The following is a 27,340-nucleotide window of genomic DNA, read 5'->3' on the forward strand; positions in this document are numbered from 1 at the left end:
GGACATGCAAAGTTGTTTCACACCCTCAAATGACCTGTAACCCCTCAGGAAAGCAGTGGGGGATGGAGTGTGTTGACGGGGGGGGGGGGGGGGGGGGTGTTTTAGCCACAAGGGTGAAAACACAAGGGCAGGTGCTCAATACTGGGGGCCTCCACTCCCAGTATAAGGGGCCTGGTTCTCCTGTGATGGATGAGTCTGGCTCAGATGCTTGGTCCCTTTGGGGCAGTCCACAGCAGGGGGGCCACCATATGGGAACAGAATGTCAAGACTAGGCCCGAGGGTGGAGATTTATGCCCCAGCCTCAGGTTCAAATGGCTGTCTGAATCTGTGTAGACGAGGTGCCAATGACAGCTTTTCTTGCTTCTGGTCCATCCATTTTAGTCTGTGGGGTCTCAGGAGAATACAGAGGATCAAGTTTTTTCCAACCTCACCATCTCCCTTTTTTTCACTGGGTGTCCCTCAGTTTGTGTCACGTAGATAAACCTCAAACAGTACGACTGGTGCCAGCTTTGAGTCTTTGCATTTGCCCCGCTTAACAAAGAGAGAACTGACGTCATGCACAGTGCAAAAAACAAAGGATTTTTTTTTTATGTCCAACTTCTACAGAATTCATAAATTAAGGGCAGACGGACTGAAACCAAACAGACCAGAAAAAATTCTTCCAGTTTTCCACAGCCCCCTGACAAAGCCACAACCAAAGTTTTTCCAAAACCACTCTACCATCTTCTACACACACTCATATACACAATCCAGCCACAACGACCATGTGGAATAAACACAGGTGGTGAGGATCATGAGTTCATCCACTGACCAGTGAAATATCCATCAGTTAGCTCAGCGTAACAAGAATCAGAGGCCTTGGCAGTTTTTTTGATGGGCCTATTAGTGCCTCGGCTGCACGGGGAGGCTGGAAGGGGAGAGGTATTAAACAATTAGGCCCGTAGACACAGATGTGGGAGACAGAAGGAAAAGCTGTGTGTGTGTGTGTGTGTGTGTGTGTGTGTGTGTGTGTGTGTGTGTGTGTGTGTGTGTGTGTGTGTGTGTGTGTGTGTGTGTGTGTGTGTGTGTGTCTGTTGGGAGTTCCCAGGCCTAAGAAAGTGGCTGTGCAGGACTGTGCACAGTGTCCCATGTGGAGCTCATTTCATGCCTTCACTTTGAGGATAATCTGCAGACTGTAGGAGCATAAAGCATGTGCACATTTAAAATATTTAGTTTACTGGCATATACAAGGATTATGACTGTCTGTGTTTCGTAATGTATTTATATACAGTGAAAAAACCTGAAAAAAGGATACATTGAAGTTGAACAGAAAGTATAGAAAGGTAAACATACAGTTGTTATTTGTAAGATTAGCATACAGGCTCGACATACGTATGTATAGAATTGCAACAGTATCTTCTTGGCAATGCAAAAATGAAGTTTTTGGAGGATAAAACCAGCTCAACAAGGTGACCTAGTTCACTGGAAAATTCAAACTTCCCAAAACAATGAATCTCTCACGGTGATGTTTCTTGATCTTCATATTCTTTTCACCGACCTCTTATTTCCTGTGTTTATTATCTGCACATCATCTTAGTTTTCTTTAAAATTCTCAACATACTATTTTAATAACTTATTTTTCTATTAAAGCTGCAGCAGACTGTATAGGGGAGAACGGGGTAATTTGTCACACGGGTAGGTTGTCACAATCGTTATATATCTGAACCAGAAGGCGCTGTCTGTTAAATGTTGGTATGTATTTATCCACAACTGGGATCAGAGGTCACCTTCATAGTTTTCCTTGGAGTTAGACTGCTGCATTTGAGGTGAGAGGACTGTTAGTGTTTTTCATGTCAAATTGAATATATTTAGCTCCTCAGTATTTTTCTTTTAGGCTTTTACACAATGGGTTTATAACAAAACACTTGTTACCCTAAAAAAGTGTGAAGGGTAAGCTAAAGTTTAGATTGTTTTTAGCAAGCTAATTAGTTGTCAGATGGTTGTTGGCCTTGATGCTAGCAATAAATTCCAGTTGGGGTTGGTCGTCACATTTTTTGGGGGGTTAGTTGTCACATGTTATCCAAAGGGTGCAGCCAGGAAAGGAACCCAATAACAAAAGAAAATGTCAAGCTGTATCCTCACTGACACCCCAGAGAAGGAGAGAATTGAGCAGGAAAGGCAGCTAGCATGCAAAAGAGAAAACGGGCAACAAAATCAAAACGACCCAGTGCATCCCAAACTAGACCAGTTGCCAAGGCTACTGCACCCCAGTGCACTCCACCCCAGCTGGGGAAGAAGAAACAGAAGAGAAAGAGACAGGAGGAGGAATCTTCATCAGATGAAGAGGATAGTTTGTGTTTGGTTTGTATGGAAACGTTCTCCAGCACCCGTTCAGGGGAGGTAAGGGAGAAGTGTTGTATGTGCAACCAGTGGGCACACAATCTCTGCTTAGTTAGAGTGAGCAGACCCTACATTTGCCATCACTAACTCAGATAGTGAATGTGTGTATCCTAGTTGAGTAGGCTATTATTGTTAGATCTATTTGTTTTGTTCTTTATGTTGTTACATACAGTGGGTTGGTCTTAATATGGATTTCCTTTTTGTTAATTCCTTGCTCATTTTGTGTTAAGATGCATAAAGTTATGTAGGCCTATTTTTCCACTTGACAATGAAATTAAACTTTCAAATGTAGTTCTGCTTTCTTGACTTCTTTTTAAGATTTTTCCCATAAAGATAACATTGTGACAAACAACCCCATAGTGTGTGACAACCGACCCCTTGATGGGGTTGGTTGTCACTATGTGTTAGGGTGTCTTTGATGGTAAATTTCTTGTTAATTACAATAAGTTAGAAAAGGTGAGGGGTTCACATTTCAAGCCAACACCTTAAGCTTCAATTTAATGTAGGAATGACTATTGAAAGATGTTTAGGTGAGGAGCAATTCTCACTAGAGTAAAAAGTGTGCCTATTTACCCCGGTCTCCCCTACATGTAAAAGTTGAATTCATCATCTTTTCTAATGAATGCTATCTGAGTGCCAGTAGTTCAACTTTTTTAGCTAGAAAGTACATTTTGGGGGTGTGTCCTGTAATGTAAACTTCAGGAAGCATGACAGATTGAAACTAAATCACTATTTAAATTACTATTCAGAAGGACTTTTTGAATTTCAATTTCTTGCAGAGTTACAGAAGTATATATTGTAGCACATAGATATATAACTTAACAGCAATTAGCTTCTAATTAACATATAGTGTCGGTTTTGTATAATTTGTTAACATACACACACACACGCACACACATAATTACATTTGTTTGTTTTTTAAGGAGATCTACATGCTGTTACCTCTTACTAGAGGACACAGTCATTTCCAAGAATGACAGACAAATGATTATTAATAGTCGCACCAGCTTTTTTACTTCGGACAGAGCAAGGTAACCTGTTTCCCCTAGATGATTCCAGTCCATATAGTGTATGTTCAAGTCTTTATGCTAAGCTAAAGCTAACCACTTCCCGTCCCTGCTCTAGCTACATACTCAACGCACAGACTCTGGGAAAGAAAGCAGCTTAACACATTTACCAAAACTTTGAGGACAAATGCAAATTGTGTTCTAAACATCAGAAAGCTGGATTTACTGATGTTACAACTTTTGAGTATGTTATTATGAAGTATTCATGGACTGTGCAGGCCTGTTAACGTGACCGCACCATAATGAGCTCATGGAGGTCACATTTGAGGTTTTAAAAACACTGAAAAACTTTTGAGCTTGTGAAGTTTGGAGAAAACTAAGTAGCTGATCGCCAAGGATTAACATCAAAGGGAAAAACAATAACTTTATCATTATGCATTATACATGCACTACCCCAACCCTTAAAGCCACTACGAGTAAGTCGGCACGTTGGCGACACCTTTGAACAAAAGCGGTAGTATTTTTACGACGCCAGCTGTCGTGAAGCTGTTTTCTAGCTCGTGCAGGGCCTCAAGATTCAAATAATCAGGAAGCAATATAGTGCGTGTCCGTGTGTTGAAAGTGTGAGGGCACCGGACTCTTTTCGGCTCGGTGAGAGTGGTTAGTGACAGAGCATCAACTACACCTGATTGCAATGAGTTGATCCATTGTCACCTCTCACGGAGCTGAACGAGTATGTGTCCTCACACAAAGCGAATGAACGAGAGACGGCAGTTAGTTATGGATCACGATGAGATAATGTGTTTATCTTGTTGTAAATAATGACTATTTCAGATGAATAATGGTCATCTGATGATGCTGGTGAGGCAAAGTAAACGTTGTTTTAGTAGGCTACCGCTCATTCATTTAGGAGTAAACACTGCAGTCTAGGTTCGCTCCGTGAAATTGTGTATACGTTGCTTGGCAACGCCCTCCCGCCCGCCTATCACTCTCCCTTTTACCTTTTCTTCATTGCATTTTCTTTTTTTTCTTTGATGGTTCAGCCCCGTTATCAGTCATTATGACGACAAATAGCCTAACTGTCTCAAACAAGGCTCCCGCTCCCCTTCTAGGATGACCAGATCGCATTTCCATTACTTTTCACACGTCCCGCAAATTGAGACGTTGTCCCGCATTGTTATTGAAAGTGAGCCCCCCTTTTTAAATGCGTGTTTTATAATCTGGCATTTATCCGATAGCTGACATCTGGTGAATTGGGATCTGGTCTCCCTATCCCCTTCCCTCACCTGGAGTGATAGGCTTCTCAAATCGCGTTCCTGCGCCATACTGAAATCTGCGACCAATACGGATATGTGACCATAGAGCATGCACGAGCGAACCGAAAATCGGACTGGGTGTACGACCAGATCAAATGCAGTAATAAAAACTATATAAAAACGTCTTTCTTTGCACTGATGGTCTCGTTTGCTGTTAAAGGTAATTTATGATTATGAGAGGAAACATGAGGCTGTTTAAAAGATATTTAAATGTTACTCGTAGCCGCTTTAAATGATTCGTCTGGAGTAACATTTGATTTTTCCAAATATAATGAAGCTTTTGTTTTCAAAACATTTTTTATAAGCATTAGATATTTTATTATTATGCTTTTTGGCAGAGCGACCTTGACATACGTTTTCTTCCAAAGATAATTAAGGCAAACAAAGGCATCTCATCGTCTTTACACTGAGCATGTTTGTCATTTCTTGCTTACAATTTCAGTTGCAATGACAGCCTCAAAACCCCAGACATCATGCATGGAATGGATTAGAATAAATGTGATATTTAAGCTTGTATACACTGGATGTGTCATCTGATAGGGGCATACGTAAGCTCTGGCAGTTAGAGGCAGAACCAGGGCCATGTTTTGGTTGGAAAGCTTCTAACTCAATACTGTGCCATTGCCATAATTTTGCCAGGACAGTCAAGCAAAGATTGGAGCATATCTAATTAGACACCAAGGTGAAAGATAAGCGTGTTAACTTTTAGCTCACGTGCCTTGTGGTGCATAGCGATGATGCTCTAAAACACTTTCACGGGGCTTCTGTTTCATCCGTCTGCGACAAATACGAGCAGAATGTAAAAAGTTTAGAGCAGGAGCACTTTGGAGGAGGTCGTTTTGTTGGATGTTTGAGGTTGGAAAAGCCCTCGGCGTTAAAGGGGAGACATCGTTTAGATAATGTGAGGCCAGTTTTTAAATGTGTGTGCAGTGATGTGTCTCCCTAAAGAGTTTAGGATAACTCTATTTGTCCTCCTCTCAGCAGGACTCTGCAGGTTTAATGTGCACTGCCCCGGGCCTGTTCCATCTGCCCCCGCACCCCATTAGGCAAAAACACACACACAAACACACACACACTCACACACACACAAACACACAGGAAAGTGATGCTACTGTAGGTCGGTGCTAACACGCTTTTTTCTGGGAGTGTACTGGGTGAATAAGAAAGGGCATGGTGGGCATGTGTGGTTTTTATTGTTGCTATCTTCATATGAAAATCATCAGGGAAGCAATGATGACATGTCGGTGGGTCCATAGACTACTTAATGTTTATAGTTGGCACTTTTACAAAAGCATTTACTTTCACGGAGGAGTCCACTTTAAGAAAAATGCTATAAATGAATGCTATAAATTAAACTTTGCAGACTAGTGAAGTAATAATTGCATGCATTATATTATTAAGACTGGTCTAAGAGATAAAAAAATAACTATGATGAAGTCTTGTTAATTTTTTGTCTTTTAAAGGAAAATTCCACTGAAAACACATATTTTGCCCAAGAAAGTCAGAGTCAAGTCAGTGCCTTCCAAATGCCACTTACATGGTAAGCTGTTTAAGCTTGTTGCACACAACTACATTTGCTGGTAATTATAAATAACAAACATAAATAGCTGACTTCGCTGGTGAAAAATGTATAGTCATATTTAGGCTAAAGTGGATATATTGTTTGTTTGGAACCTACCAAACAAACAGAATGACAGACAGACGTGCACCAGAGAGGTGGATTATGTTGGAGACATAATTTGAGGAGTTACAGCATGTGGACATTATTTCATCTTTAAACTGGGCTGCCATTGGAATCCAAGCAGCTGCTGTCCTCTGTAAGAAGAACAAGCACCAAAGAGTATTTGAAATGCAAAACATTAAAGTAGAGCTTCCCTATAAAGATTATTGAACGACCACAAATCTATTGGCATCAAAATGTGCAGACTGGCACAGACCAAAGTATCAGAAAGATGAGATCTTAGGATCCATTTCCTTTTGACCATAAATGTTCGGCTTTACACATCTGAGATCTTCCATGTACACATACTATAAATGTAATCGATTTACAATTTTTCTACAAATTTTGTCTCAAGGTTGAAGGATCAGTGACTAAATAATTTTTTTTTTAAAGATTATTTTTCTGGCTTTTATTTTTTTTTTAGATTTTTTTTGGGCATTTTTATGCTTTTTTATTGATAGTGTAGAGACAGAGTTGAAAATGGGGCAGAGAGGGGAGTGACATGCAGAGAACGACCGCGGGCTGGAATCGAACCCGGGTCCGCTGCTGGCCGAGGCCTATGGGGGGGACGCCCTACCAACTGAGCTAAGGGCGCCCCCCCAATTTTTCTGGCATTTTCAAGCTTTTATTGATAGTACAGAGTTGAAATGGGGAGACAGAGAGAGAGGGGGGATGACCTGTATTAAAGGTCCACGGGTCGGATTCGAAGCCGCGATCACTGCAACGAAGGCCGGGGCCGATATGGTACGTGCTCTATCCACTACGCCACCAGAGCGCCCCGTAAGTTTTATCAAACAATATTCTGTTTCATCAAAGGCTTGTTATCACAGTTTTAATTGCTGCCACTCTTCACCACTGTGTAAATTTTCAATTGTTTTTCTCTTCACCTGTTGTTGTGTATTTGCATTGAATATTGTTTATGTATTGTTGTTTTTCCTTTGAATTTCTTTGATCTCGACGTCATTGTAAATGAGGGTCACCCCTCAATTGGTCTCTCGAGGATAAATAAAAGTTAAATGAAAAAATGAAATGAAAATATCTGTAGCCTTACAGTATTGGGCATGTAAATTCATAAAAGCAAGGGACATAAAAATTAACCTGCTGCATGCTGTAAAAAATACAGTGGTTTTAAAGTGTGATTATCATATTAGAATCATTCTATAAATACGGGTTTTACGTGTCTCGGTGTTGTCGGTGCTGAACTTAACTACAAATGTCTCTTTCTGAGATGTACAGTACGTATGTTCTTTGCATTGATCTTTTTTTTAGAAGGAAATTGTATTTTGAATACTAAACAGACCTGAGAGTGCAGAATCTTTCTTTCTGTTTAAATATGAACAAAACACATAAACATTTCAAATGCAACAAATATAAAGTCACATGCTGTTTTTCTCCTGTTCTTATCTCGATGAATTGCATTCCAGAGCGCATTTAAAATTTCCTTGAAAAAGTGTAGATTCTGTTTACTTGTGCATGGCTGTAGTTTTTGGCACGTCAGGGGGGTATCTGGAATAAATTACCCTTAATTGCATTTACTTAAGTTAAATGGAGTTATCAGTCTCACTTGCAGAGCGCTAGGAGAAACCAAAACATTTTACAGTTTACAGTAACTCATATCACATACATCTGGAAAATGAAAGAAAAAGAATTGTGTTGGAGATCAGTTTTCGGTACTATGAAGGTTTCTGCAGGAGATTGTTATATTTTGATGGCTTTGTCCCTTTCTTGAAACTGTAGAAAGCAACTATAAGTCAAATCTTGTTTCATGGTTCAGAGCGGCTGTTTTGAAGTTTGGAGGTTGAATCGGTGAGCAGAGGTTGTTTAGAGTTTGGGGCTGAACTTGCTGTAAAGTCTGTTTCTGCTCAGAGGAAGACACACTTCTCAGCTATACCTCCACACAAGATGTGTCCTTGTTGTGGTGTCAATGAATACCAAACCGTTATTTACACTTGAGCCTGCGTCTGGTATTCCAGAGGGCACTGTGGGTCACTTGCTAACCCGCTGCCACCATGGCTAAAATTAAGAGGGGTCGGTTTTTTCTTTTTTTCTAACTCCCAAATTTCAGTGATGAAGGACTGTGAGATTATATTTCACAACACAAACTGTCAAAAGGCATGATCCATGACTTTATGCCAGAGTGGTAATTTGTCCATGTCATGGGGAACTAAATAGACCTGATTTAATAAAAAAACAACAAAACAAACAAACATGTTTTAACCTCAACTCATTTATCTTTTATTTTGCATTTACATCCATCATACATGTTATTTTTTATTCTTAATATTACTATAGTATATACTTGTAAAAGTATTACATTGATTCAATAAAAAAGTATACAAGAGAATTATCTAAAAAGTTTGTAGAATTAAAAGCTTAGGCTACCCACTGCGCCAGGAGCACCCCCGCAATATGTTATTTTTAGATTTTAATTTAATTTGTGCAAAATCTTTAATATCTCCGACAGCACTTTATATGTTGAATCAACAACAATCCAATATATTTATAAGATATATATAGGGAAAAAATATAGGTAATTCAACAACTAAAAACTCAACTGGTCCGCATTGCCAAGTGCAGAAAATGGAAAGATGGCATAGACTATCAAATCGAACAGCTGTGGTGTTTCCACCCTTTTTAATGCAATCAAAAAGGAAGAAAAAAAGGTGTGAAGGTGAAGTTATTTATTATTATTAGTTATTATAGTTATTAGTCATTGTGGGACTAGCATGACAGAACTTCACATTGAATCTTGAATCTTTCATTTTAAAGCAGGTTATATCCCTCAGATGGCAGATTGAAATGGTTTCAACCCTAACACGTAACACATTCAGTTGAAGCTCATCTACTCATTAAGTAGTGAACAGCAACATCCTCTTTCTGAGGAATGTGTTAAGATGGCGAGGAGCAGGACAACGGGGTGCCCCTTCTCCATATGGGGGGAGATCAGGTACGGGTCATTCAGAAAACACTACGTTGTAAAATATCCCCATCAAGCCCCTTCAAAGTGTGAGTGTTCCAGTTTCAGGATTGCTCAGGGGTCAAAGAGCAATGGCCGACAGAATCTGTTCGTCACACTGATCAACTGACATCCTGCAAGCATAAACCTGCCAGTTTAAGCACTATGTTTTATGGTACAACAGGCACAAATGTGGACTTTTAACCAGCCTTCGAATACAGATAACATCACGAGCAATATGAGGAAATGTATTTACTTTTTGACAAGAGTTAAATGAGAAAGCTGAAATGGATTTATATATTTACGTTTACAGAAAGAAATGTGTTACACAAACTGGCTGCTGATGTTCCAGACAGAAGATGTTGGGTTTCTCAGAGTGCAAAGCTCTCTGTTCTCTCTCCAGTAAGAAGGCCTCACACAGGTTCCTTAGTGACAAGACCTTTGATGCTCTACTGTTACAAACTGGACACTCATGTGTTGTTCTTTCTCTCCATCAGTTCTTCAGACATTCTTAACAGAAACTGTGGCAACATGACAGAACAACAGGAGCTCTAAAGAGGTCATGAAGAGACCGGACAGCAGAAATACTCCTTTAATCTGGAAGCCATTTTGTCTGTGAGTGCACCTGAAAACGCCAGCCCCCCAGGAGCAGCGCCTTCTTCCTCAATCCAGCAGTGCTTAGTGATGAAGCCTGGTATTGAAATTGTTTTGGCTGGCTGTGAACGAGTGGTAAATTCCATACGAGCCCGGAAGCAGATATACCCGTTCACTCCAATACACGTGTCCAACAGGAATGTGTCTCCGCAAAATAAATCGGGATATCATCAAAGGCTTATACTTATCTAAAGACCATGTATTAATAAAATGGAAGTTTTCTCTTTTCAAAACGTTTAATGGCCGTTTTATTTTCAGTTTTAGCCGTTAGCCCGAGGAGGGGTGGGGCCTTCGCCTTGTAGCTTACAATGCTAGAGAACGAGAATATTTCTACATCCGGAACGCCATGCGCTAGAGGCGTGTTAGGCACCCATGATGTGGAAGAAATTCTGATCCTGTATGTTTCTCTGCGCCAATGAGCAGTTTTCATAGCGACGAATGGGCGCCATGTTTCAATCCAGTGTCCATTTCTTTATAGGTCCATGGACAACACAGTTAAAACAGGAAGTCAGTTGTTTCCTTCTCTGCTCAGTTACTTCCCCTTTGAATCTGAATGTTTTTCAGTGAGTTATACAAGTAGTTTAGCCTGTAGTACTGGTCATAAAGGACTGCAACACTCCCCCCTGTACCTCCCCCTAAGATGAAGTCCCAGATCTGTAATGAAGGTAAATCTTACCATGCAGGGTTCAACATAACTTTTTTTTCCTACTGGCCCGCCGGGCCAGTGGATCTGAGTTTTACTGGCCCCTTGTATATTTTCACTGGCCCTGCACACACTTTTTTTTTCTTCATAATTTAGTGTCAATAATTATAATACCTGTATTAGAAAAATAAAGAAAGATAACCAGATCTAAAGGGAATATCTATACTGTAACAGTATAGATATTCCCTTTAGATTTGGTTATTTTTATTTTAGTTAATTATATGAAATGTTGATATTGCTCATACACATAATATAAAACCAGGCAAACATATTGAATTAGAAGCCTACAACTGAAAGTATGTTGAAAGAGTCGGCCAGTATTTTAAAGTCCAGTAGTTTGATTTTATGATTTTTGATTGTTTTTATTCTTGAATTTGGGCAGTTTAATGAATAGTTCACCTGCAGAAGTCATGTTCAAACATAAAAAAAAAATAAGAGATGAAGGTCTGATCATTCTTTGTGGTGTGGTAGGCTGTTTTTTACTTTCTCTATATGCATTAGGGATGTGAATGTGTCGACCGAATGACCGGTTTTCCACTTGCGCTCAAGTTGACTTTAAAAATAGAATAGAAATACGAAAATCAGGGGGTTATGCCGTTTTTTTAATGGGATATTTCACCGTGTATGTGAGTTCACGTCTGGTCGTGAGCGCGCTGCAGGAGTGTCACTTCTCCATGAAGTGTCAGCTTCACATAAGAGTCCGGTGTGGGACCATTTTTTCAAACTATTGATAAAAAACAATGCAGTGCAAAATATGCAGCATAAGTTAAACGCTCGTCTGAGACTATGACGTTAAATCACCTTAGAAACACACAATGCGTTCGTCCGATCACAGCAGCGTTTCACCGTGTGATCTCGCCAGCGAGTGAGCCGCCGCGCAGATGAACTGTGGTTTGTGGCTAAAATAATAACCGGGGATATTCTCCCCGTTAGCGATTTCAATGGGAAAGACTTCCGCGATTTGATTGAATGTCTCGAGCCTGAAAACACAGTGCCAAACTGCGCGACTATAGGAACTGTACAGTGAGCGGAGTCCCTCCGTTCGTTTCTGTCTACAACCGACACAATCACCGGAGACGCATTCACAGCGTTTAAATAACGCCTCTCATTTGTATTACCATTGGGGCTTGTATGCAAATACTGTAACATTACGGTGGCAGATAAAGGAAAAGCGCAGTTATCACTTTCTGCACCTCAACCTCTGCTGTGGGAAGAAAGAAAGGGGGCAAAGCAAGTCGATTGATTTGTCGACTCGCAGGCGGACGGTAGGCAGCTCTGCCAACGGAGCGAGAGTGCACCCGCTTCTTGCTCCACCTGTCAAAACGCCCACGCATCGGTTGTCCATTAAAAAATATATTTAATATTAGGTTTATTATATTGAGTCTTAAATAAACACTGCTTTCATTACGACTCTCAACGCGCATTTCAATGAACCATGATAGTCTACAAAAAAGGTCAACTTGCCCTGCATATGATTTTACTGGCCCCGGGCCATCGGGCTATACGTTATGTCGAACCCATGGACATATAAAGAACCCTGCCATGTGTTCGTCTGTCCGTGAGTCGCTAAGTCTTTTCAGTCAGATCTGAACAGAAAGACTGTTTCCTCGTTTGTCACGGATGGTGTCATGTAAGAAGTGGAGCTTCGTCTGGTCTCTGATTGGTTTCCTCAGCTTTTCTCTTATTGGTGGAAACACACAACAAAATCAAAAATGTTCGATTTCACACATGTATCATGCCTCAATTGGAAGACAGATTTTAGAAGAAGTAGAATTTTTTTTAAATTACATAAGTTTAATATTAGTTTGACATGCTGAATATCAGATTTATAATGGATAAAAGCACATACTTAACATGTAAGCTGTTATGAATCCAAGGACACCAAACATTTGATATAACTCCTTTTATGTATAATATTATATTTAGTCGTTTGTCACAAGGGGTATAATGCTATATATCTTAGCTCTGCACAATGTGAATATTGGAACAAGCAAATCAAAAGATCATGACTTTTCTTTTTGAATCTATATTGTAACAGTCCAGATTATTTGTTCTGTAAAAATCATAAAGATTTAAAATTCAGCAAACCCTGGTTATTAAAAAAAAAGATGCTAAGAAAAACTTGTGCTGTAAACTTAAACTATTGATTTGAAACACCAAACACGTCAATTGATTCATAGCCGTAGATTTACAATAGATTAGTCACCTTCAATATTTAGAAGAGGTAAACTTGTCCCCCTAAAACAAAGTATGAAAGTCAAACGACCCCTTTCTCCCTAAAAAGAGCCTATAAAAGTTAATACCACTCTTGTGTCTTTGAGATAAATGTGAAGTTACTGCCAGCAGCCAGTTAGCTTAGCTTAGCATAAAGATTGGAAACTTTTTTTGACAAACTAAAGGTTACTCAATGTGTTTACTCACCTCTGAAGTTCATTATTTAAAACATTAAATATATTTTAAATCTGTATTAAATGCCTGTAAAAGTGTAAAATGGTTGATTTCTTTACACTTAAATAATTCATATGACCTTGTCCTCTTTGTATTTGCCTACTGCTATGTGCGCATACATCCCTAACATGCTTCTGGTTATCCCACAGTCTGCTTGTCCCACAGCTGCTCTGAAACCCCATACTGAGGCAATTAGACTTGTACAATAGGAACATCAATTACGCCATGCAGGCACAATCTATATGACTTTGGAACTCTAATGAGATTAATTCCTCTTGGATGGGATACATTCCTCCCCAAATCTCAATGTAGAGGGAGTGATTGAAGTTAACAAGCTCATTAGTGTACTTCAGGACAATGTGCAGAGCTGTATAGTTGATTCTCAGTTGGCAGTCAACGGGTCATGGAAGATAAAGCTAGTGGTCCTAACAGTGAAGCCTTGTGCCTTGTACTAGGGCATCCTTATTTTATCTGGCAAGTTCACGCCATATAACACCAATTTTGGAGAGGCGAGACAAATTACAGACCATCTTCACAAAGTCCAAAGAAAGTATTTTGATACCAGGTTTCTGCCCTTAACTCAGAACTGGCAGTGAATCAGCACAAACACATACATATTTCAGATAAATTAAGTTATACTGAAATGTCCGGCACTTATCCCAAAACCCTTTTTGATTTCTATACTGAAAACATACATTTTTACGATTAAAAAATCCAAAAATAAAAACACTTTTTAGAGAATGTTCACTTCATTGTTGGTTTTGTTCGTTTAATGGGGTTTGTTGACCATAAGAAAAATATATAATATCACATAATATAAATATATGGAGCTAAAGCCTGTCTGCATAAAAATGGCACTGTGGGGATACTTCTAAGAAACATGACTTTTGAAGAAGTTGGGTTGGTTTTGGTTTAAATTAAATGTCTTTTCACAAACATTTCCACTGAGAATTGACCTTCCCTAGAACCAGCATCATACATTGTGTGGTTGTTTTGGACATTCATCTAGCCCTTGATTCGCTATGAAAAAAGTGTAAGGATAAGGTCTAAGGGTGGGAGGTAGTGGAGGGCCTACAGATTGACTACTACTAGGTCCAACAAGCTGTGTCTCATTTTCACACAGAGTTGTAATGCGAACCCACTGGGGTGACTTTAAGCACAGGCCTAGGATCAGCTTACCTCTATCCAGAGCCTCTGACCTTAACTGTCTGTGAAATCGTTTTGTTAACAGAGGCTGTGTGTTATCTGTGTTTGGAGAACAGAGCCCTTTATTTGGAAAAGCTTCATCGAATCCTAATTGCATTCCATGTATCCCCATTTTGGATCCTTTCCAACATTTATAGCCTTTGAGCTGTGTTTATTGTCGTTTTAAAATATGCGCATGATTTTGTCAAACAAAGGTTAGCTCGTGACCTGCCACACCGCAGGTGCAGTTTGGCCGGCTGGCCTACTGCTTAGTTAAAGGGAGTCCAGTTGCAGGTTAACAGCATGCTCAATCCTTTAAATGGCCGTGTAAGTGTTTCTACAGAGACCTGAAGAGAATGAAAACACTTTGAAGGAAAAGGGGTACGAGGGGAAGAGTTTCCCTATAAAAGCAAGTTAAACCTTTTACACAGACTAAATAATGAGTTAGGTCCCATCTCAAACGCTCTTAGGCCGTATTCAGGGCGACATTGGCTCTACTTGAGGATAACTCAACACTCTGTTACTCAGACTTGACTTCCTGGATCAAATTTCACGTCTCACTGGTACCTGAAGCAAAACACCCCCACCCACCAACGCAGCTTTATTTCAAAGCAGGGTTTGTCCCTCTGAATGCCATCTTAACACTGGTCGGCTTTTTAATAGTTAAAACAGTAAAAACCAATGTTTTTTAAATTATTCGTAACCTCTTTACTTCCCTTGTAAAGTAGCATCTTTCCGCTCACTGTTTTGGATCACTCTCGTATAGGAGCGTTTTCAGCAAAAATGCTTTACAATCACACTGTAGGCTACCTGAACAGCACCAACCGTTAGACAGTTAAAGTGTGAAGGGACTACAAAACAGCGCTAAAAGACAGAGGATATTGGACTATCATTCTTCCAGTGGCCAAAAACAAAACTCCAAACCAATGCTAAGGTTGTTCCGAATCGGCAGGATGCATAACTAAGCAACTATTTACTAGGAAAAAAAAGATAGCCAAATCAACTTAAACAGTAATACATCATTGTTAACAGCTTGTTTCCTCTGCACCCAAGTGACCAAAAAATCACTCATTGCAGGTTTAATGGGTCAGTTAACGTAAATTACGGACATCATTGCACACAGTTTTAATTGAAACCAGATTCTCCTGTAGCAATAGTCTCTATGAAAAGTGTCCATGGCGTCTTCTCTGGATTTCAACAGAGTGGGGATGGGGATGTTAATGTAATTTTTCTTCTTTCACATGAAATTAGTCAAAGTTTTGAGCTCCACCTATTAAATTCCATGCACTTCCAACTTCAACTTATACTGTGTTGTTGACATAAAATTCTCAGATATAGGCAAGGCAAGTGTATTTATATAGCACAATTCAGACACAAGGCCTTTCAAAGTGCTTTACAGGGGCAAGATTAAAATACATAAAACACATTAGAAGACATTAAAAAAGTGAATGAAAAGAAGTAGAACATTTAAATAAAATAAAAAGTACAGGTTAAAATGGAAACAGAAAAGTCTTCACTCGATTTAAAAGTACTGAGAGTTGCAGCAGACCTCAAGTTTTCTGGGAGTTTGTTCCAAATATTTGGTGCATAAAAACTAAAAGCTGCTTCTCCTCGTTTAGTCCTAACTCTTGGGACTGTAAGTAGACCTGTCCCAGACGACCTAAGGGCTCTGGACGGTTCATAACGTATCAGCAGATCAGTAATGTATTTTGGCCCTAAACCATTTAGTGCTTTATAAACCAACATCAGTATTTTTAAATCAATAGCTCGTAACTTCTGCAAAAACATGTTATTTTGCAAGTCTTTAAATACAGTATATATACATATTCATAGTTGACAGAAGTGCCATAGCCCTGCAGTCAGCAGTTACAACATGTGCCTCTACTACTGCAGCTTTACTCTCAGGCGGTCATCAGTTTCTGGAAGTGAGCAGAATACTGTATATTTACTGAATGTCACTAGGCAATAATGTGGATGGATCATGAGTCAGGATGAGGCATCTAATTGGATTCAGACTCTTTTGTCCCTGACTGTATTTTCAGTGGCAAAACAATCTAACACCATATTTAGAAGGGTGCAGCGCTTTATTCATAAAAAAAACACTTTTTTTTTCTTTCTTTTTTTTTTTACGGAAAGAAAAACACATGAAGTGATTTGATGTAGGACATCTTGCCAAAGTATCCCCTTTGTTGAGTTCTGCTTAAGAAGAATTGGCACACGTCGAACAATAAACTTTAATGGCAGGTTTAATTCAGAGCAAATGAACTACAACTGTGTTTTGAATTCAAAATCTTTTTCCTAGCCTTTAAAACAAGTGACTCATACAACCCTTTTTGAATGATTGAAGGAGCTGCTCTTCTGAGGTTCTGAGAGAATGTATTGTGACAATACACAACATGTGGCTCTTTGCACGCTTGACAAGTTCTAGAATTTTTAAAAGATCATCAAATAATTGCTGCTTGAAGAAAAACATCTTGCCGTTGAATTTTCAGCACCACCAAATGTCCTTCCTTTGTACTGGGGTGGCAGCAGAACCAACTATAGCGGTGTTTCTAGAAACTGGTGAAATGGGAAAATATGTTTCTCTGATTTGGGTTAACTGGCCCTTTTAGCTAGAAATGTCTCCACCAAAAACTAACACAAAAACATCTCTTTCAAGATGTAAGCATTTGCTCATTTCAGTTTTCTTCTTCAGAAGGGGGGCAGGAGGAAGGTCAAGCCTGAGAAGAACCACACTGCTTGTCTGCAGCAGACTGGCTCAGGGGGGTCCGGGAGTGGATAGGAGCCAGAGCTGCAGAGCAGGAGAAAGGCAGATTCGGTTTCACCCTTGGGTGTGCTGAGTGGAGGTCTGCATCTCACTCCAGGGAAAAAAATATTTCACCATGTGGTGGTATGAACCTGCAGGACCGGCCCAGAGGATTTCACCACTAAAACGCCTAATGATGGAAAATCAACGCTCTGCTGAACTGAGCTAAATGCCCCCACTGACAACATCTCCAAACTATTTACAACGTGGGTCTAAAATCAACACGTTATAAGGGATCACTCAGGATATGTTTCTGTTGATTTGGGCGTAATGAGGGACGCCTGTCAGACACGTTTTGTTATTATTTCCATGAAAGGCACGAGATGAAATAGAGAGGGAAATTGTTGGGAAAACGACCGGTGATAAAATGCTTTAAGCTATAATTAGAAATCAAACATGGCCATCGGACCCAGAGGAGCAACAAGTGGGAATGTGGGCTTTTCTTTCTTTGAGCCAGAAGACAAATCTGTCCACATGAGGAAACCAAGTGCTGAATGCACAAGGGGTCTTTACGCACAATATCCAGACTCCTCCCAGACATGCCTGGAAGAAAACCTCTTGTTACAATAGGAGCTGGCCACTGACAAGAGTCTCCGTGCACGCTGACTGATGCTCAACAACCCCTGATTACATCGTTTATATTTTGCAGGTTTTACGCACATCAAAATGAGAGCCGTTATCTCGACACTGACACTGGTGTGGGCGATAACATTACCTTGCATAGAAGCTATCCACGGACTGTACAACTTTGGCCAGCATGAGTTTTTCTACAAAAAGAATAACTGCAAGGCGATCCCTGAAACTCTCCTCCTGTGCAAGGACATCGAGTACACGGAGATGCGCCTCCCGAACCTGCTCGGGCACGAAACCATGAATGAAGTTCTGCAGCAAGCTTCCTCGTGGATCCCGCTGGTCCAAAAGCAGTGTCACCCCGACACCAGAAAGTTCCTCTGTTCCCTCTTCGCCCCCGTTTGCCTGGACGACTTGGACGAGCCCATACAGCCCTGCAGGTCTCTGTGCGAGAGCGTCAAGCAAGGCTGCGCACCCGTCATGTCCGCGTTCGGCTTCCCTTGGCCAAAGATGTTGGACTGCGACCGTTTCCCACTCGACAATGACCTGTGCATCCCACCTGCAGGCATCGATAGCTTTGCGCCAGTCACCAAAGAAGGTTTGAAGGCAATCATGATAAAAACGGTATCTTAGAAGCAAATTTCCCAAGTTAAGTAAATGTTAAATTACCTTAGTGGCACATCAAACATGTCAGATTATGTAGGGACTTCAGCTTGCTCCATAAAATGCATGTGTGAACAGCACGATGTTCTATTCAATGTGATATATGTTGTTTTGTGTGTCCTACTTATTTTGAACATACACATTTGTGTTGAGTTATAGCACAGATTATGTAACTATTACCATGTCTAATTTCTGTTCTAGTGCCCAGAGTGTGCGATGCTTGCAAGGAAACAGATGAAAACGACAACGAAATTGTGGACAACCTGTGTAAGAATGACTTTGGTAAGTCCACCCACCTTTAGTAGTACTTTAGTAGAGCAGAATAGTTCCAAAGGTGAGGCTGGGGGGCCCAAGAGGTCACGGGAGGGAGGTTCCAGGAGGTTTCAAGCAACACAAGGAGAATGTTCACTGCTAAAATGGGCATACTTTCTCAGAAATTCTAAAGAAAAGAATGAATGTGTATGTTGACTCAAGATTTCCCTCCTCACTTGTATATTTTACTGTTGCATGCATGTTAGCACCTAACGTGTCTTAACATAGGCCTTAATTGTGAAAATAGTGCCATATGTGTCTCCATTCCTTATACTCTCTCCTGTTTTGCATCAAGCTCTGAAGATCAAAGTCAAGGAGATCTCCTACATTAACGGCGACACCAAGATAGTGCCGGAGACCAAGGGCAAGACCATCTACAAGCTGAACGGCGTGACGGAGCGCGACCTGAGGAAGACAGTGTTGTGGCTGAAGGACGGCCTGCAGTGCGTCTGTGAGGAGATGAACGACATCAACGCCGCATACCTGGTCATGGGCCAGAAGATGGACGGCCACCTGGTCATCACCTCGCTCAAGCGCTGGCAGAAGGGACAGCGTGAGTTCAAGAGGATTTCCCGCAGCATCCGCAAGCTGCAGTGCTAGGAACGTGGGTGATAAAAACTGCGTGTCACTATTGCAGAAAAAGTTCAGTTGAGCTCTTTCTTATTACCCCCTTCCCTGTTGTAAAACAAAATGCAATTATGGCTCATATTTCTCTGTAGCCTAGATTCCGGGAATGGTGCTTCTTTGACCTTGGAACACGTCCTGTGTTTTTTTTCATGGGTCATAGTTAAAAATCGCCCAATATCTTTAAAAAATAGGCAATATAGAGCATATATTTGACAACTATACTTGTTATGGATTTTCATGTTCTTCAAAGGGGTAATACACTCAAACTACATTCATAAATAAGGCCACAATATTTTTAGAAAAACATTTTTCAGTGGCTAAACGTCATCGTCTGAGTAGGGAACCGTGTATATCTGGCCAAGACACATACGTAGGCAAATGATAGAAAAAAAGTAATGTAAACTGGATAAAAGTGACATTTGATGACGTTTATGCATTGACTCCAATTCATTTTGCACTTATTGGACATGGGGCGCACCCTAGTGGTTAGTTTTAGAATGGCGGGTATTTTACTGGGGAGCTGTCTTTGCTATTGCCTCATTTTGCAATTAATTGCACTCAGCTGGTGTCCCATGTTTAAAGGCATCATTCTTATGTGGTTAGAGTTAAACCTGGCAGAGCTTTGAATCCAGGGTTAAACGTGATTGGCCCAGGCAGATCCTGCAATTTTCCTTTTCTCCTCTGGAATTCCATGTGATCAGCGTCATAACCTAACATTTTTACTTTTCCTTCATGGGGCATTCTTCAAACAAGGTTTATTCATAAACAGTTGTTAAGTTGGGACTTTCCAAAAGGTATAAAGGTACATCACCAGAGCCTCCATGATTAAAGAAAATGAAATAAAAAGTTAAAAAGTTGTTAAATCTTCCTAAATAAGATTTGTGTAATCCTACTAAAAACTATTATGAATGTGGATAAATAATGTGTGATGCATATTGAGTGAAGCTGTGATCCCTGTGTGTGTAGTGTGATGTTCAAATACAAAATATTTAGTTTGTGATTTTGCAGTCCCACCGTTTTCTCAAGCAAAAATGAGAGATAGCTGGCTATATTCTCTTCCTGTTCGACATTTTAATACTCTTAGTTATCTCTTTTTTAAAACTTGAGCCCCTGGATACTTTTCTACCACAGTATGATTAAAAACTAATATTTTTCTACTCCAGAATTTCCTATTTCATTCAAAAACGTTAAGTTTGGTTTTCATCCTGTTGTTCGATGAGTGACACAAGTTGTTTTTTTGTTTTTGTTTTTTAGGTATAAAAGTTGAATCTGAGTTTTGTATTGGTAGTGTTTGATTTGATGAGCAGTAACTTGTTAAGCGCAGATAATCATGAGGTCATGTGTGCAATGTAAAGTATTTTTTCTGAAGGTATTACAGTGTAAATATCAAATACTGTCTTTTATTCTTGTATAAAGGTTTCAGCTAATAAAAAGCTGCCAACAACATGTTTGAAAAGGGCTCGCTTCATTGTCATGGGTAACAGTAAACCAATATACTCACTCACCAATAAAATAACAATTGTATGACAAGATGGAAAATAAACCTACAGTATGCATTAAGAAACATTGCCACCTAGTGGAAGTTAATGTTCAAATCTGGTGATGGGGAACAATTGGCTGCAGACACAGGTCATTTAGTCACTTACTCCAACACACTACATTTTAGTGTGCCCAATACAATATTTATACAACTTTCTTTAAATCATGTATATTTGTGCAGCACTTCAAATCTGTATTGACATTTCTTTTTCCCTTTATGACATATTTGCACCATTACACTATGCAGGGGTGTTTACATTTGTAGTTCACGGACTAAAACAAAACGAAATTATTTTTGAGTGAATCATTAACTGTTCAGGTGGCTTTTAACTTCCTGTGAGGAATTTACCTTAAGGACTATTTTCACTTATCTGACACACCCAAAGTTACATAGTGCATCTTTAATCCAGGCTAATGCTAAATCAATGTATCCCCCTGAATTGTACCAAAAGTGAAAGGTCCCATAGGTCAACTGAAATATTAACTTAATTTAACACACCACTGCCCACATGGTTGGTTAGATACTGACACCTGTCACATGACTGCCATGTCACATGAATGACTCACCTCCACAGCCCTTGCATGAAATTATGGGTTTGACCCAGAAATACCTGGGACTCCCCACCGGCAAGTAGAACTGATGAATACCTAAAAGCCTTCGACTCCACACCTACTGTCTAGACAGTAGTTTCATTTTGACCAGATAGCAGGAGACATAAGAAGTAGGCCTACTATTACTTTTATTTACCTTCTGACTTGAGAAGTGTTGTATCTGGATAAGCCTTTCAATAGGTTATAACATCTTCAGAAAAAGCACATTTAACTTAAAAAAAACAGCATATTCCTCAAAAATTAGGTCAGTAGCCTAGCTTTTACAATAGGCTATATATAGGCCTACTATAACGAATAGGCTATGTTTAGGTTAGATCATTTTTAAAAAACGTGACGGTAAGAGATAGCCTATCTATTTCCAAATTTTCTGAATTCATCAAAACACTCTAAGAATTACTAAAAGCCAAACATTGGTCATTCATAATGCGTGAATCAGTCTGGGTAGCTACACACTCACTGGTGTTGCCGTAACTGCGCAATTCAGGTCCAAATGAAATAATTAAATTACATCATAAAAAACAATGAATGATGCCTTCACTAGCTATGGGAAAATGTAATGCACGATGAACAAACAATAGAAGTAATACAGTAGGCCAATGTGGGGAATTTGCTGATAGCCTACTACAATTCCTCTTGTGTGACGTTTAGGGGGCGGGGGACGTGAAAACCCTGTAAACTACCGTTTGGAAAAAATTGTGCTTTTGAATGACTAATAGGCCTACCATGAAAAATAAAACATTAGCTGACACTATATAGGGGGACTTCATGTGTAGGTTTAGGCTATTTGAAGCTAGTTAGCTGTAGCTTATCCTACAATGACAACTTGTACGAGATGATTGTTATGAACGTTTTTGTTACGTTTTCACACCAAAGTTATGTGGCCCAATGTGCAACAATATCGCAATCAACAACTGCTAATCAACTGCTAGTGTGCACTGCGTTTCAACTTCGCACCTCTCGTGTCTAGAGCCAGCGTTTACGGACGGCCCTGAAGGCAACATCACTATTCCCTTTTCCGCCTTTGGTGGCACCTAGGTTAAACTTTTTTTCTTGTTTTCTTTTTTTAAGTCTGTATTTTTATTTTCTGTTCCTGTGTTTGGTGCCAACAGGCTATAAAACCTTTTTTTAACCTCCCAAATGACGGTCGACGCAGAATCTTTTGACGAAGCGCAAAAAAAAAAACTCCGAGGGGAAGTTCCCTTGGAAAATCCCCCAAGACTTAGGGGATATTATTCTTCTCAACATTGATGAGCCAAAGCTACGGTACAATTGACCTCCTCCGGCTCAGTTTCTAAAAGACACAGGGGCAAGAAGCAGGGGCGTCAAATGCTGGATTATTAAAAGAGTCATCCCGTCAAAAAATCTACCAAAGCGATGGATAACGTCAGTTTGAACGCGGATACCGACGCGCTGAGAGACAGGATCCGGAGTTACAGCACGCTCAACTCAATGTACCATGAGACGCAACAGGAAATCGACCTGTTGAACAAACAGATCTACATAAAGGACAATATCATCGCCGATTTGAAAGCGAGGCTTGGGAGATATGAGAGTATCTACGTGACGGTGGGGGACGCGGAGTCGGTGGTCATCGGGCCGTCCAAGTCTCTGCTGGAGAGCCTGTGTAAAGAAATATGCAAACTGAAACAGAAGAGGAACGATATGGAGTTCAAGGCGTCTCGACAAGCCGAGGTAAAATAGGCTGGAAGTGCTTAAAAAATGGTCTCCAATGCAGATGACAATGTCCCGATGACAATCGGGATTAAAATGGTCTTTTGGAGAAAAATTAAGAAAAGAAGAGTTCTTTTTCAATGTTGGGATAATTCCAACACGTTTCCTGGCAAGAACTATTGAGCTTTACAAATAAATTGATAAACTCAGGTCCATATTCAATAGTTACCTTTTCTATTATTATTTTACACCCTGCTGTTCATTTTCTTTCGTTCTTTCTTTGTTTTGGTCAATTTATTGAAAATGTTCAAATAATATCGAAATAAGCAATAAAAAGAAAAAAAAAATTGTATTCTCAGCAACATATTGATTTTTACTGGATTTAAGATCATTACACGTGCTGTCCCGTGTATTGATCTTAAATTCTATACTAAAAAAGTTTCCAAGGGCATCCAAACAGATACCAACATAAGCTATAATTACTAAATCACATTTGATTTTTGATGTGTCTCTCTATCTTTAATACAGAAAATGCCACAAAGATTACACATCCAAAATCTTATAATTAATCTAATGCACTTCATAACTCCCACTCAGGAGGTCCAGAGGCTGAAGGTGCAGCTGCGGGAGAAGGAGTTGGAGCTGGACGGTGTCAGGTGTCAGCCCGACCACGAGAAGGACCGGGAGATTGTGAGGCTGCGGTCGGCGCTGGAGGAGAGGGAGCGCGCCGAGGCGACCAGGGCCGTTCTCTGCTCATCTCTAGCGGAGGAGGCCGACCAGCTGCGCGGCCAGCTCGGGGCCACGGTAAAGGTTTGCCAGGAGCTGCTAGCCAGGCTGGAGGGGGAGGAGAAGAGAGAGGGACACGAGCTGGAGGACCAAAAGGCAAAGGAGGTGTGTGTGTGTGTGTGTGTGTGTGTGTGTGTGTGTGTGTGTGTGTGTGTGTGTGTGTGTGTGTGTGTGTGTGTGTGTGTGTGTGTGTGTGTGTGTGTGTGTGTGTGTGTGTGTGTGTGTGTGTGTGTGTGTTGGATTTGTTTTGGTGTACTTTGGGTCTTTGAAATGGGTCGACCTGTGCCTTCTGTTTACTTGTACATTGGGTCTTTTTAAATCCAGTTTAGGCACAGTTGGTTTCTTCATCGGAGAGGGCCCTGTTGTAACAACTTCTCTTCTGCCATTTTTTTCACAGATGACAGAGTCGTCTGATATGAGTGCTGTGAACGCCCAGATCCGTCAGCTTCAGGAGGAGAATCAACAGCTAAAGCAGCGAGTGGCTTATGTAAGAATTCAGCTATAGAACTAATTCCCAAGTTAGGTTCAGATTTAGAGGCAATACTGTATCCCAATCTGGAATGAACCGAGCGCTAAAAACAAAAACAAATATCTATACAAGATTCTTTATAGAAAATACTTCAACATTACGGAGTTCAATAATGCTGCTTACATTCAACATTAGTGTGTAATGCAGAGCACGATCAGAAGGTCTAACGTTTTGCTGTACTTTGCTATTTTTCAGGTTCAAGGTCTGAACTCTCAGTGGCAGAAGTATGACGCCAGCAGGGAGGACTACATCCGAGGTTTATGTCACAGGCTGAAGGAGAGCGCTGGACAGGGCCTGATGCCCGGCCTGGGCTCTGTGAGCTCCGGGTTGCTCCATCATGAGATCTCCAGGCTCAACGGCCTATTGGAGGAGAAGATGAGCGAGTGTGAGCGGCTGGGAGAGGTGGAGGACATGCGGAGGCACGACCAGGAGCGGATCCAGACTCTGGAGCAACAGGTCCGTTACTACGTCGTGCTCTCAGTACATCTCTGTGATTACTACGCTGAAGATGAGATTTGCCGAAAATGACTGTCTTTTTTGACGATACATCAAATGATGCGTTTGAAAATGAAGAGTACATTTTCCTTCTTTCTCCTTCCTCAGGTACTCATCTACACAGATGACTTTAAGTCAGAGCGTGCCGACAGAGAGCGAGCACATGGCCAGATCCAAGACCTGAAGGAGCAGGTTTATCAGTTGAAACGGCAGCTACAGAAACAGGTGAGACGACAGGAGGTGAATGAGTGCAGCTTGAGACACTTGCTGTTTTTGTCTAGCATTCCTGTATTTGTTGGTTTGTGCAATCCTAACAGTGTATGTGCATGACTATTCTCAGCAGGGGGCAAGCAGGGAGAGCAGAGAGGTGGTCCCCATGTGCCGTGTTCACATAGGACACAGGATCTCCTCGAGGAGACACAAGGACTCTTCAGAACCTCTATTGAGGACTACAGCTGAGATGCAGCAGCAGCCCGCAGCTGCAGCGGCTGTCTCACCTAACCCTGCCTGGAGCGATTGCCCGGGCCTGTCAGAGTTACAGTGCCCGCGATGCCTGACCACGTATAGCGACAAGGACGCCGCAGAATACCTGAACCATTGTGAAGAGTGTGCCAAGCTGTAAGCGGAGCATCAACACTCATTTGGAAAAAGACATATCTCTCGCTGACAGTAACTGAACACTTGGAGAGCAGCACTACACATAAAATGACCCGAGTGGAGATTCCGAGGCTTGATGACAAATGAAACGACTTACTTAAGATGTTTGTACGCAGTGAAGCAAAACTGTACAACCCCTGTTGTTTCCTATGTTGCAAGAGAAATAAGTTCATCAGGGCTTTTCTAAGTCTCTGCTTAAAGACAAAAAACAGCGCTAGTTCTTAGTGTTCCCCTGTGGCGTTGCAGGGGGTTATTGTGGCATTTCAATGCAATATATCAAATATCATATACCTCAATGTGTCAAATTACAAACCTGCTGCACTTTCTTTAGCCAAAGACTAATCTTAGGATCGTACGATGAAGAGATTCATGATCGATAAGCTTCTTATTTTGGATCTAGACATCTAGTTGACAATGTGGTGCTATTTGTTGTTTTTTATTTTTATTGAACTTTACATTTCTATTCAGTAAATTATATATTCTTAATAACAGATTTAAAATATAACTATTATATTATTTATTCTCTTTGCATAAATAATTTGAAAAAGGCAAGTCATTAATGCAATGTTTTGTTGCCTTTTTCTCTATTAAAGCCAGGAAATAGCTGTTTCCTGTTAAACTTTTGGGATCAAAAATGTTAATTACATTACTGGAATAATATATGTTTGAGATCCCCTTTTTGATGTATGTAAAGATTTTATCCCAACTGACATTATGTTTATTTTTGGAGAGCCGGTGCTGTTTTTCCTGAGCTGGCAGTTTATTTTTGTAATAAAAGACTGTTAACACGCACATATCTTATGGTGATTTATACAGCTTTTAAATGTTTTAATGATTGCGCGGTGTATTTGACTTGCATCTGCAGCCTGGAGCTGTAACCACAGATCATAGGCCTTACCACGAAAATGTTGGCGCTACTTAATCTTAGTCTGTGTGCATGTCTTTTTTAATGTGTGTGTCTGTGTGTGTCCATCTGTGTCACGTGTGTGTGCTTGTGAGCGGTGGAAAACCCCTTCCCTGTGTTGCCTGAATAGGCACGCTGTAGTGTGACAGCCATATTCTCAGCTGTTGTGTGGCTGAAGCACTAACACTTACAGGGGTACGGAGGAGACCAGTGCATGACTGTAGCTCATGTTACACCAGGCAAGCCTCAATAACTGCCTGCAGATCAGTTGGGGACCAAAACAGTCTGCAGTCAATCACTGTGAAGTATCGTTTTGACACAAACAGGCAGAACACTGTTGTTTGGTGAATCAGTTGTCATGGGTTTAGTGCACATAAGCAGGAAGCTGGACATCCCCTGTTTTAGAAGGAAGTAGGCAGCAGTTGCAGTGCACAAAAAAGAAGCAGCCACATAACTGTGCTCTGAGTATGTGAGTGAGCTGATTCACGTTTGGCTGCTTTGTTTTTAGATAAGAATTTTTCAATTTAAAGCAACACTATGCAACTTTTAAAGAAAAAGGAATTAACAAAATTCTTCTTAGAAATGAAAAGTTGAATCCATAAGCAATAAAACTCGCCTTGCCCAATTCAATACTCAGTGGTTTCATCACTACAGACTTACTTGTCAGACATGATCAGTAGAATCGATGATGTGAGCTAATGCCTGCAAAGTGTAGCTATATTGATATTGGTAGTGACTGTATGACTCTTCTCTACTTGTGAATAACAGTAAATGTGGTTGTAATTCAGCAAAAAAAAAGTT

At 40.5% G+C, this 27,340-nt stretch overlaps 2 protein-coding genes across 2 annotated transcripts; both read left to right on the forward strand.

Moving 5' to 3' along the window:
• The first annotated feature begins 17,765 nt into the window (after positions 1-17,765).
• sfrp2 (secreted frizzled-related protein 2) lies at positions 17,766-20,792 on the forward strand. The gene is made up of 3 exons (XM_080029042.1): positions 17,766-18,342; positions 18,609-18,689; positions 19,015-20,792. The coding sequence occupies exons 1-3, from the start codon at positions 17,841-17,843 to the stop codon at positions 19,317-19,319; spliced, it is 888 nt and encodes a 295-aa protein (XP_079885168.1). The 5' UTR covers positions 17,766-17,840; the 3' UTR covers positions 19,320-20,792.
• Positions 20,793-22,552: 1,760 nt separating this feature from the next.
• On the forward strand, positions 22,553-26,427 carry tnip2 (TNFAIP3 interacting protein 2). Its single transcript, XM_080029213.1, has 6 exons — positions 22,553-23,189; positions 23,766-24,059; positions 24,352-24,441; positions 24,679-24,939; positions 25,087-25,203; positions 25,319-26,427. Exons 1-6 carry the CDS (start codon positions 22,872-22,874, stop codon positions 25,598-25,600), a joined length of 1,362 nt encoding a protein of 453 aa, XP_079885339.1. The 5' UTR covers positions 22,553-22,871; the 3' UTR covers positions 25,601-26,427.
• The last annotated feature ends 913 nt before the right edge of the window (positions 26,428-27,340 follow it).

Source organism: Ammodytes marinus (genome assembly GCF_949987685.1).
Source record: "Ammodytes marinus genome assembly, chromosome: 6".
In the NCBI taxonomy this organism is placed as follows: Eukaryota; Metazoa; Chordata; class Actinopteri; order Uranoscopiformes; family Ammodytidae; genus Ammodytes; species Ammodytes marinus.

What these genes read in the sequence shown, in the direction of transcription:
- sfrp2 (XM_080029042.1), top strand. Translation starts at nt 17,841, where the DNA reads ATGAGAGCCGTTATCTCGACACTGACACTGGTGTGGGCGATAACATTA. An exon ending in TGCGCCAGTCACCAAAGAAG is followed by an intron (nt 18,343 to 18,608) that starts GTTTGAAGGCAA and finishes TTTCTGTTCTAG; the next exon opens with TGCCCAGAGTGTGCGATGCT. An exon ending in CCTGTGTAAGAATGACTTTG is followed by an intron (nt 18,690 to 19,014) that starts GTAAGTCCACCC and finishes TTTTGCATCAAG; the next exon opens with CTCTGAAGATCAAAGTCAAG.
- tnip2 (XM_080029213.1), top strand. Translation starts at nt 22,872, where the DNA reads ATGGATAACGTCAGTTTGAACGCGGATACCGACGCGCTGAGAGACAGG. An exon ending in AGGACCAAAAGGCAAAGGAG is followed by an intron (nt 24,060 to 24,351) that starts GTGTGTGTGTGT and finishes TTTTTTTCACAG; the next exon opens with ATGACAGAGTCGTCTGATAT. An exon ending in TAAAGCAGCGAGTGGCTTAT is followed by an intron (nt 24,442 to 24,678) that starts GTAAGAATTCAG and finishes GCTATTTTTCAG; the next exon opens with GTTCAAGGTCTGAACTCTCA.